This window comes from Mytilus edulis, chromosome 5 (genome assembly GCF_963676685.1).
Source record: "Mytilus edulis chromosome 5, xbMytEdul2.2, whole genome shotgun sequence".
NCBI lineage: Eukaryota > Metazoa > Mollusca > Bivalvia > Mytilida > Mytilidae > Mytilus > Mytilus edulis.
The window spans coordinates 50713863-50726096 of NC_092348.1; the positions used below are offsets into that span (position 1 = coordinate 50713863).

Sequence of the window (12234 nt, forward strand, 5' to 3'; positions counted from 1 at the left end):
GTATGTAATCATCGAATGTCGATAGACTATTGTATACCAGAAGAAGAAGAGAACCAATTTGATTTAAATACAGGTCGATGTATAACTTTTGCTTTGGTTCATTGAAGCTGTGGACCTAGTAAAATCACAGATTTATATTTCAATAAGATTGTTCTCGAACAAAGGAAGTAATTCGTCATCACAATTGTTATATATGCCACTGGACGAACACTAATTATCCCCAGGAATGTGAATATTTTGCTGGGAAACTTTTGAGTATCAAAGTTTCAAATTAATTTCGGGATTTATTTTCTTTCTTGGTATTCAATAACAGAAAAAAGAATAAATTACTTGTTCGCTAAATAGGGGTATTCTTGTCAGATAAAAGACTTTTAGTTATATTTAAAAAATAGGGAAATATGACATTAAATTGGTTCTGTCTTTTTTTTTAAACATCGTTAAAAAGATGTGTGTCTAAGGTGAACGCCACAAGAACCCTGTAATACTAGTGCGAGAGTATATCATGTAAACATTCCTTCTCAATAATATGGTTGTATTGGAAATCTTTTCATACAGATTGACAACTCATTGTCCGATATGCATGTAATATTTGCCACATGACGCCCATAGTTCTTTCTACCATCATCATCTTATTCTGTGATATTGCTGTAAACATCGATGGTTCACACCCAAACAAAATGGGAGTAATGGACCTTCAGAGCTTCTCCGTGTTATACACTTGTGAAATATATAGACGAAATTTCTGTATTGAAATGAATCTACATCTCACAAACAGGATTTTCAAATAACGATTGTGAATAATCACCTTACAAACCAATATAAACGTATGGCAAGATATAACCATGAAGGAATTTAGTTTTTGTCAGACGCAAGAACTCATCACTATATATATCATAAACGTATACGTATATATGCATACAGTTTCAAATATTAAGAACAAGCGGTCGATGTCGATAGTCTGTTTTCTAACTGTTCAGAGTTATAGACATGTCACTTGTTCATTCTTGGAAGCCTTCATATTCCCCGTCTAACGATGGGAACTCTTTCTGATTGTGTTGACTATAAATGCTTGTATGGTAATTCTGTCGTTTATCTGTACAAGCGGTTGCATTTCCTCTCCTTTCCCAACAAACAAACGAACGAAACGCCACTAGTCTGATTTCTCTGGAGCTCATCCTCAATGGCTCTTATACGTCAGGAAACTTACATGTATACTAATAATGATTGTTTCAAGAACAACGATGTATGGACGAACTATTATAAATTCGTCAATATCGGTTATGCATGACTAAAATATAACTTTTATTACAACTACTGTATTACTTATTTGGATTAATGACGGCTATCATGTTCAACATTGCACAAATATTATCATAGAATTTTAAAAAAATCCTCAAAAATCCTCAAAAGAAATAATGCCTTAGCTTAGATAAATGATATTCTTTTCACAAAAAGTTCGTGTAAATGATTGTCAAATGAATTTAATTAATTAAGAATAAAATGTTAAAAAGAAACTAAAAAAAAAATCATGCATGTTGTATGTTTTTTTTTTGTCAATTAAAAACTTTAAAATTGCAATAGTTTTATTAGCATTTAAACACAGCCAGATTTGAATACAAGTTAAGAAATTCCGGTAAAGTCAATGATATCAAACAGATGTACAATGGTATATCGAATTGGGTAATATTGCATTTAGTTTTTATAAAAGATTAAAACTACTATTTTTTGCTTCATATTTGAATCTTTAGGCCAATTGCCGCTAAGAAAGTAATCAAAAATTGTTTCTTTTTATTTTTATACACTTTCGGAAGTACGAATCTGAATTTTATTTTCAATTAATTTACACAATTTAATTATTGTATCTTTATTCTCATCGTGTATTAAATCTTAGTGTATTAACATCGTGACAGCATACTCTTTCTAATCCTTTCTGTTTATCCTTTCCAAATAACAACATTTATACCTGTGTACGCTTGAACTCACACCTGCGGCTAAATAGCTACAAGGTAAACGAATTGACCTCAAGCCGAGAAATATACAGTGACCTTTACAAAATAATATACACACTCTGCTCACACATTAGTTGCATTGAAATGATTATCAAAACAATAACGGTAAATAGAACTGAAATATTTTCAGTTCAATATCAGTAAAAATGTTCAATAAATATTTTATGAAAAAAATCTCAACAATAATTAATTAAATTTATTCAAAAACATTGACTAGAGATAATTTTATAGGAGTTTAATTCAATCAATACAAAACGGTATATGCATATTCATTTTCGTTCATTCTTATATTGTGGTTCATAACTTCGACCATTCGTCAGCTGTGCGCTTTTAATTACGTATATTGTCGATAAGCTATAAGAGTTAAACAGATTTTATTTTTTCCCAGAATTCAATAAATCGGGCTAATACGTCACGACCCACTCGAGAATTCAACCAAAAAAGTTACAAATACTTGATTTTCTCCGTTATTAGAAGGAATATAAATTTAAAACTTTGCAAATGTGTTTTTTATGTTAAGATGAACATAATTAGATGATAAGTAAAAAATCGCGGAATTTCCCTTTAAAACTACTCGTTGTAGAATTAAGTAATTCCAAATTAGCATGGAAGAGTCAAATAGAAAGTTCTAATCATTCCATTAGTATCTACGATTATTCCACAAAACAAATAAGGGCCAAGAGAACAATATCATTACACAATTTTACTACAAATATTCATTTTATAAAGGTTAATTGTTATTGATTCCTTGCATGCAGTGTAGTATGTTATTGCGTTATTATCCTTTTGTTTATGTATAAAGTAAAAACACAAAAATACTGAACTCTGAGGAAAATTTAACCAGGTGCTCCACAGGGCGTAGCTTTATACAACCGCAGAGGTCGAACCCTGAACAGTTGGGGCAAGTATGGACAAAACATTCAAGCGTGATACAGCTCTGAATTTGGATTGTGATCAAATTTTTGACATTACATGTTTCTTTTTTACACAAAACAAATGTCAAGATTTTACAAATCAATTAAAGATTTCTTCTTCAAACTTTTTAAATCTAAAATTAAATAGTTGACACAGCATAGGTTTCTGACACAGAATAAATGTGGTCTAATGAACTAAAAAGTTTTTTTTTGCATTTGAGCAATTCACTATGCTGTTGAATATTAATTCTCTCAAAAAAATGTTTGAAGAAATTTTCTTTTTATTTATGAAATCTGAAATGAGAAAAATTTAACCCCCCCCTTTTTTTCACATCCCCGTTTCCCTTTTTCCAAAACTGATATCAATTCAAATTTCTAATGGAGTTTGCAACAATAACTACTCTTTTAAATACATCATAAAATATTAAAATGTAATATAAAGTGCTTGTTATCACTGAATGGTAAAGATTGGTTGGTAGTAAAAGTGAATATACATTGTTTATTGTATAAAACAATAAAAAAAACTTCATCAGCAACATTTTATATTGGCAAATTTCCAATGAAGTTATTTACATAAAGTTATTGGCAAATAAAAATAGAAAATGACATCACAGTCATGTCTGGCAAATGTCCAACATACATTATCTAAAAACATTTTAGATAAGACAAGGAAAAAAAGCTTCATCAGCAACATTTTATTTTGGCAAATTTCCAATGAAGTTATTTACATAAAGTTATTGGCAAATAAAAATAGAAAATGACATCATAGTCATGTCTGGCAAATTTCCAACATATATTATCAACTACTATTCTATACAAAGAAAGATAACTCCAATTGAAAATTAATTGCTATTGCACAATATTGTGCAATTAGATATTTCTTGCTATTGTGCAATACTGAGCAATTTAAAATTTCTTGCTATTGCACAATACTTGATATGGAATCCTGATTTGGACCAACTTGAAAACTGGGCCCATAATAAAAAATCAAAGTACATATTTAGATAAAGCATATCAAATAAGCCCAAGAATTTAATTTTTGTTAAAATCAAACTTAGTTTAATTTTGGACCCTTTGGACCTTAATGTAGACCAATTTGAACACTGGACCAAAAATTAAGAATCTACATACACAGTTAAATTTGGCATATCAAAGAACCCATTTATTCAATTTTTGATGAAATCAAACAAAGTTTAATTTTGGACCCCCATTTGGACCAACTTGAAAACTAGGCCAATAATTAAAAATCTAAGTACATTTTTAAATTCAGCATTTCAAAGAACCCCAAGGATTCAATTTTCGTTAAAATCAAACTAAGTTTAATTTTGGACCCTTTGGACCTTAATGTAGACCAATTTGAAAACGGGACCAAAAATTACGAATCTACATACATAGTTAGATTCGGCATATCAAAGAACCCCAATTATTCAATTTTTGATGAAATCACACAAAGTTCAATTTTGGACCCTTTGGGCCCCTTATTCCTAAACTGTTAGGACCAAAACTCCCAAAATCAAACCCAACCTTCCTTTTATGGTCATAAACCTTGTGTTTAAATTTCATAGATTTCTATTTACTTATACTAAAGTTATGGTGCAAAAACCAAGAATAATGCTTATTTGGGCCCTTTTTTGGCCCTTAATTCCTAAACTGTTGGAACCAAAACTCCCAAAATCAATCCCAACCTTCCTTTTGTGGTCATAAACCTTGTGCTAAAATTTCATTGATTTCTATTTACTTATACTAAAATTATTGTGCGAAAACCAAGAATAATGCTTATTTGGGCCCTTTTTTGGCCCTTAATTCCTAAACTGTTGGAACGAAAACTCCCAAAATCAATCCCAACCTTTCTTTTGTGGTCATAAACCTTGTGTCAAAATTTCATAGATTTCTATTTACTTAAACTAAAGTTATAGTGCGAAAACCAAGAAAATGCTTATTTGGGCCCTTTTTGGCCCCTAATTCCTAAAATGTTGGGACCAAAACTCCCAAAATAAATCCCAACCTTCCTTTTGTGGTCATAAACCTTGTGTTAAAATTTCATTGATTTCTATTCACTTTTACTAAAGATTTGTAATCCTTTTGCCATGGAGTTCTAACAGTTTAAATTGTTCAAATGTCAACTAAAAAATAGGCCCAGTAATTGTTGAACATATGATACTGATCTATATATTTAATAAATAAAATCTAATAAGAAAACAGATGTGTCCTTTCAGTAAGCACTGTAGTCAAAATTATCAGTCTGATTTCTGTGGACTTCCTTGTTCTGAGATGTTTTATCATTAAGTTTAGCTTGCAGTAAAATATGCTCCACAACACCACATCTTATCTCCATCTGCATATTTTCTTTCTTCAACTGCTGAATAGCTTGCTTAATTTTTACAAGAGGTGCTAAAATGAAAAAAAAGTTGTATATATTATACACAAATACAAATAGTATAATATGAAACACTAATGGACAACTGAACAGAACAATCAACAATACCCAGCTACTTTGAAAAAAAACCAGACTTGCACCTTCAGCTTATATTTGCTCTGTGGTAAGTTGTCTATTTGACATATTCCTCATTTCCATTCTCAATTTTATTATATTTATCATAAAACCTGATTGGTACATGCACAATATACTGTGGTTTAAAACAAGTATTATCAGTAAACAAACGTGTCCCATTGCCTAGTAGATTGTATGTTGTAAAAGCAAAACATACAATAACTAATTAAATTGGTAAAGGACATCATAAGCTGCATGCAGTCACATTTCCTTCTTATGTAAACATTATTTGCTTTAGAAACCCTAATTTTGCATATATTTAAAACAGTTCACTTGAAAAATGAACATGTGTACCAAGTTTCAAGTTGCTTTAACCACAAAACTAATACCCTACATCAAACTTAAACCTGATATTGGATAAAAGTATAAACATACATGTAATTATAGGTTGCACTTTGTAAATACAGCTGTTTCTCAAAACACGCCTCTTTTGGGGAGTAATTGAATATTCATAGAAAAATAATTTTGTTTACATACTGGTTCCCAGTTATGCCCTCTGTGTTCCATATCGCAGAGACAGAAATTGGGAATGTTACCAGTAAATAAACACGTGCATATTGTTTACATTGAAATCTGTGGTAACCTTTCATTCGAGGTAGGGGTAGTTAAGAAAATTAGTGTAAGTTTAAACTCTGAGAAGTTCAGGGCATATAAACGTTGAAAATATGCCGCACAGCCCTATATTTTGACCTTTGAAAAAAATTGTGGTGCATATGAACTTTCAATTCTAGGATAAGATTTTTTTCAAAACTTCATAGTAAAAGTGGTACAATTTTAGCCGTAAAAGGAGTTCCTATGGGAAATTGCATTGTCAATATTTACAGAAATGCAACCTATAAGCAGAGCATATAACCTGTTTAGTGAAGCTACCAACTGGATGACTACTTATCTAAATAAGGAAATGAAAAAGAGCCAATCATTTGGAAAACACAGTCAAAGTGTGCTAACTACTACAGGATTTTAGCTAAGAAAAGCCACAACTATGGGTCCTCTACATTCAGCTGGCATCTGTAACAGGTTTTGTGAAGTCCCCTAAAGTGTGTGAGAAGTCATTTAGTCAAAATCATCAGAGAAGTGTTTAAACAGTTAGTTAGTATACCACACTGTTCAAAGATGCAAGAACTTGAATGAAAATCATGCATAGCTCTGATTCCTTTCGCGGATTTGGCTATACTTTTTGGACCTTTTGGATTAAAGCTCTTCATCTTTTATATAAGCTTTGGATTTCAAATATTTTGGACACGAGCATCACTGAAGAGACATGAATTGTATTGTTGAAATGCGAATCTGGTGCAGGAAAATTGGTACCGTTAATGTTATTCATAACAGTAAAGAAATTATTGGCAATTAATAGTGTACATCAATATTTTTCCAATCATTTAATGATAAACATTGTATAGGAATATAAATATTGTCAAGCCAGAAATTTAAAGCCTTAATCATGTCAGAGCATGTACAGGAACATATTTGATTATCTTTTAGGAAACAACCATTTAACATCAAATATTTGATTTAAAATGTTAAAAAACTAAATAAATTTGTCCATGCTTTGCCTGAAAAAAAATTCTAACTCAGAAAAACAATCCATAATCTCCGCTTTGAAGTTAAATGGTAACTCCCTTATGACAAAAAAAAAAGACCAGCTATTATTGCAACAGATAAATCATCAAAAGTCTAATCACTAAGTTTTTAGTAAGATTTTGTTGAAGAATAGTAATGTAGAAAAATCGTAAATGTAAAAAGGATTAAATAGTTGTGCATTTTTGAACTTTAAGAGAAATGTAACAGAAATAGAGACCCTTATGAGCCTGTGTTGCTCACCTACCTTTATATAGACATCACATGTATTTGACCTTCTGCTAATAGTATTTGAGAAATGGACCTGATTGTGTAACTTTAACTTTTGACTGACCCATGAGTTTAGGTCAACCCTATCTGAGGGATATGTAAACAATGCAAGGACCATAATAAGAAAAAGTTATCAAATAATTCGCAAAAAGTGAGAATATCACAACAACAAAATTCGTAGTATTAGACAAATAGAAATCCTAAGGTTTTGCATTCTACTCCATTGTACAAAGGCAAGACAAAATAAGGAATACATATTCTGTTACTCATATTAAAAACCGATGTACACCATAACTGTATTAATACTAACCTCCATCTGTCATGCTACTTCCTCTGTCTTCCATCTCCATTTTTATTCTTTCTAACTCTTCTGTTACCTATAACAAACACAACTTTCCTTTGGTACTGTTTATTTTTTTTTGCTATATAATGTTTCTTCTGTCTATTTAAGTTTCTTTAAAATATGCAAAAAACATTTTTCAATGCCAATAATCTCTCTTAGAGGTCAAATGACAATTTCAACCATGAAGACTTATATATAATTATTTGTAGAGCTCATTTTTTTGAAAATATTTTGCTTCATACTGTTGCTCTCTATCTATCATTGTTTGTTTAAAAACAGAAGAAGTAAATACCATGTAAATGGAAAAATGAATTCAAATTACAGTTCAGATATCATTTTTTTCATTTTTTATTCACTTCATATTGTCATGATTGTCAAAAAAGATGCATTGAAAATGTACTTTTTGACAACAAAAAAGAAGGTAAACAATATAAATTGAAATGAACAAAAATAAAGTTACTGTAACGTGACGGTACCCAAATTGCACCTATTTTGACAGTTTTTTCACCTACGTTTTTTTATGATAAAGACAAAAATTTCCATTCTGTGTTTATTTTGTAGCCGTATCCTTCTTTATTATATAGGTACACCAATTTGATTTTAAATCCATATGGAATCATAGAAAAATTGGTCTAAACTGACCTCCAAACCATCAATGATTCTGAAATAAAGAGTACCCAAATTGCATCCATGCTTAAATTCGCACTGTCAAAATTCTAATAACAGAGCTTTTGTTTAATTTCTTCAAATATTTTGAACAATTGGATATTAGTCCATGCTTACTCTTTATTTTTTTTTAAATGGATACTTGTAACATATTCTATTTAATAATTTTTAAAAGATGACGTTTTGATGACGTCGCATGGCGACGTTTCAGTATATTTTGCTTTTTCAGTAAACACATCACCTGTTGATAAATACTGTGAACGTTTTGTGCATATCTAAATAGTTTTACCTATGTTGAAAGATGTGCATAGTATCAAATAATAAGAATACAAATTGTTTACAGTCTCTGGGAAATCTTGTAGATTATTTTTACTATTTTGGCTTAATAGGTGCAATTTGGGTACTTGGTGCAATTTGGGTACCGTTACGTTATATAAATATACAATTACCTTGAATTGTTAAAAAGCAATGGTGAATATACAAAAAACAAATTCTATTGCAGTTTGCTCAGGGATGAATTTTTCAATTTTGCTCAACATTTCAAGCAAATTGACTGTTTATTGTATCCTAATTGTTGATTAATTAAAGATGATTCAAGTTTTTTTTCCAAAACATTATAGATAAAATCATTTCCAGAGATATATATTCTGCCAGAAACTTTTGAATTCCAATGAGCTTTCTTGCAAATAGTTTTCAAATGAAACATAATAGAAGTGCTAAACTTCTTTCTTCTGGTTCCTAACCCTTTAAAACTTCTATTTAGAGATTTACAGACATGATAGATGTGAATATTACACACAATATAATCTTTTAAAGGAGGCTCAAATGAACTTACCTCTCCCAGTAGCCTTGACCTTTCAGTGACTCCTCCGCTAGCTTGTCTATATCTTTCTTTACTTTCTGATAGCTGCTCTTGGGCTCCCCTAAAATCCCCCAGCAAGTGTTCCAGTTGGTTATTGATATATTTTTCACGACTACTGATCTTTTCTAAAGTTCTAGTTATTTCATTTTGCAATTTATCTAAGTGGGTTTTAGTTTCTGTCAGTGATGATTCAATTCCATCTTTATGCTGGTGCATTTGTTCCACATGAACTCGCCAGTCCTGTAAAAATACTTGGATCCTTATTTATCATAAATAATATGTATGGAAATTCATCTTAATATTAATTTCTTTTTTGGTCACATGTATTATAAATTCAAGCTTTAATATAGTTCTTCATAAATTAACAAAGAGCTGCACCATGAGCACATGATACACCTGTCACTTTTTAAACAAATTAAGTTCAATTACTTCTCAATGTCATATCAAAATTTAAAAAAAAAACGAAAGAGAGGCTATCTTAATAGACATAAGCACCTGTCATTAGTAAGGAACTTGATGTTCATGGTTTTTGCTTGTTGATGTGAGTCATAAGTGTTTCTCTTTTTTTTATAACAATTAGACCCTTGGTTTTCCTGTTTGATTTGTTTTACACTAGTCATATTTGGGGCCCTGATCAGTGTGAGCCAAGGCTTCCTGTTGAAAACTGTAAAATCTAAAGTTTATAAAAATCCAAAGGGAGCTCATGTCAATAGATATAAACAATTCACCATAGTTTCATGCAAATTGGTGAAGGCATTTTTTTTAGTTATTGTCCCACATGTTGCCAACAGATAAATGGACAGTCATATACCATAACACATACTGTAAATGGGTGTAAAAGAAAATCAAACTCAAAGATGACACTGGATGCTGTCACATTGATAAATACCAAATATCTCCTTTTATTTTTATATAAAGCATATTATCACTTAGCCCTAGCAATCTTTAATAGTATAGAGTCTTGAAACAATCAAATTATACTTTACCTTGTTGTCTGTTCTTATAGTGACTTTCAGTTGAGGTAACACTCTCTCTACTTCCAATTTCCAGTCTGCTGCATCAGTGGTTGATTCAAGAATTTCTTCAGGCTTTGAACCTTCAATGTCTTGTTGCTAAAAAACAATAAACCTACTGTTGACACAGTAATAGTGCTATACACAGTACTTGTGACTTCATTTGCCTTATAAATGAGCACTATTCAACACTTTAAATCTATTTGAAAGAGCTCTTGAAAGAGGAAGTAAATTAATAATTTCCCATCTTAATTGGAGGAAACCTTAAATTTTTATGTTCCTTATGAACACATAATGTTTTGCAACTTTAATCTTGTTTCATCATTAAATGTTATTTTGATTGGCTAACAGCAATCTTGCATCATTCTTCATTTCAAAATGAATTGCATGCATACCCGTAGCCAGGGGGGTTCGAGGGGTTCGGACGAACCCCCCCCTTGAAAACTAATAAGCACTGTTAAAGTCGATGTTCTGTTCGAATTGTGACTGTTAAAGTCGAGTTTGTGAGTTAAACGAACCCCCCTTTGGAAAATCCTGGCTACGGGCCTGGCATGAACTGTAACATACATGATGACACACTTTTCCTCAATAAAGTGCAGAGGTAAATAAAAGAAAATTTGATAGTTATTGTGTTTACTGCAAACAAATGTAAATATAAGTATTGCATGTTGCTTTTAGTAATTTCATAGGGTTGTAAAAGCATTGACCATGGGTACATTTTTAGAATAAAGCATTTCCGCAGCTCTGCCCCAATGAATTTTCAAAAAGAAGCATTCAATTCTTAATCAGAAACATGATCGGAATATAAAAGCAGCAATTTTCAAATTGATCTGCATTAAAATAAGACCAGATGCTCTGCAGGGCGCAGCTTTATACAAATGCAGAGGTCGAACCCTGAACAGTTGGGGCAAGTATGGACACAACAGTTAAGCTTGATACAGCTCTGAATTTGGATTGTGATTAAATAGTTGACACAACATAGGTTTCTGACACAGAATGAATGTGGTCTAAGAACTTAAAAGTTTTAAATTGGACATTTACCTATTATGGTCCAATATCCAAAATCTAAATACATGGTTAGCTTCAGCATATCATAGAACCCCAAGAATTCAATTTTTGATGAAATCAAATAATGTTCAATTTTGGACCCTTCAGACCTCAATGTTGACCAATTTGATACAGGGTCCAAATATTAAAAATGTAAATACATGGTTAGATTCAGCATATTGAAGAACCCTATATATTCAATTTTTGTTGAAATCAAACAAAGTTTAATTTTGGACCCCAATTTGGACCAACTTGAAAACAGGGCACATAATCAAAAATCTAAGTACATGTTTAGATTCAGCATATCAAAAAACTCCAAGAATTCAATTTTTGTTAAAATCAAACTAAGTTTAATTTTGACCCTTTGGACCTTAAATAAAGGCAACAGTAGTATACCGCTGTTCAAACTCATAAATCCATGGACAAAAAACAAAATCGGGGTTACAAACTAAAACTGACGGAAACGCATAAATATAAGAGGAGAACAACGACACAACACTACAATGTAACTAACACACACAGAAATGGACCAAGCATCAGACAAAATCCCACAAGAATAACAAATATAACATCAAAACCAAATACATGAATTTGGAATAGACAAGTACCGTGACACGTCTTATCGCAATGTCAATTTACACTCAAAAATAAGAGAAAACAAACGACGCAACGTTAAATTGTAACACGCACAGAAACGAACTATAATATAACAATGGCCATATTCCTGACTTGGTACAGGACATTTTTAAAGGAAAAAATGGTGGGTTGAACCTGGTTTTGTGGCATGCCAAACCTTGCACTTTTTAATGTAGACCAACAGGACCAAAAATTAAGAATCTAAATACACGGTTAGCTTTGGCATATCAAAGAACCCCAATAAATCATTTTTTGATGAAATCAAACAAAGTTTAATTTTGGACCCTTTTGGTCCCTTATTCCTAACCTGTTGGGACCAAAACTCCTGAAATCAATCCCAACCTT

General features: G+C 31.3%; 1 protein-coding gene across 2 annotated transcripts in view; it reads right to left on the reverse strand.

Moving 5' to 3' along the window:
• Window positions 1–5081: 5081 nt before the first annotated feature.
• The window catches only part of LOC139525457 (intraflagellar transport protein 57 homolog), a 29505-nt gene continuing 22352 nt past the window's right edge, over window positions 5082–12234 (reverse strand). For both annotated transcript variants that reach the window (XM_071320806.1, XM_071320807.1), the window contains exons 8-11: window positions 10180–10305; window positions 9167–9433; window positions 7633–7699; window positions 5082–5314 (exon numbers count right to left, since the gene is read on the reverse strand). In XM_071320806.1, the coding sequence (XP_071176907.1) occupies window positions 5136–5314; window positions 7633–7699; window positions 9167–9433; window positions 10180–10305 (639 nt within the window). In that variant the 3' untranslated portion in view covers window positions 5082–5135. The remainder of the gene's footprint in view (window positions 5315–7632; window positions 7700–9166; window positions 9434–10179; window positions 10306–12234) is intronic.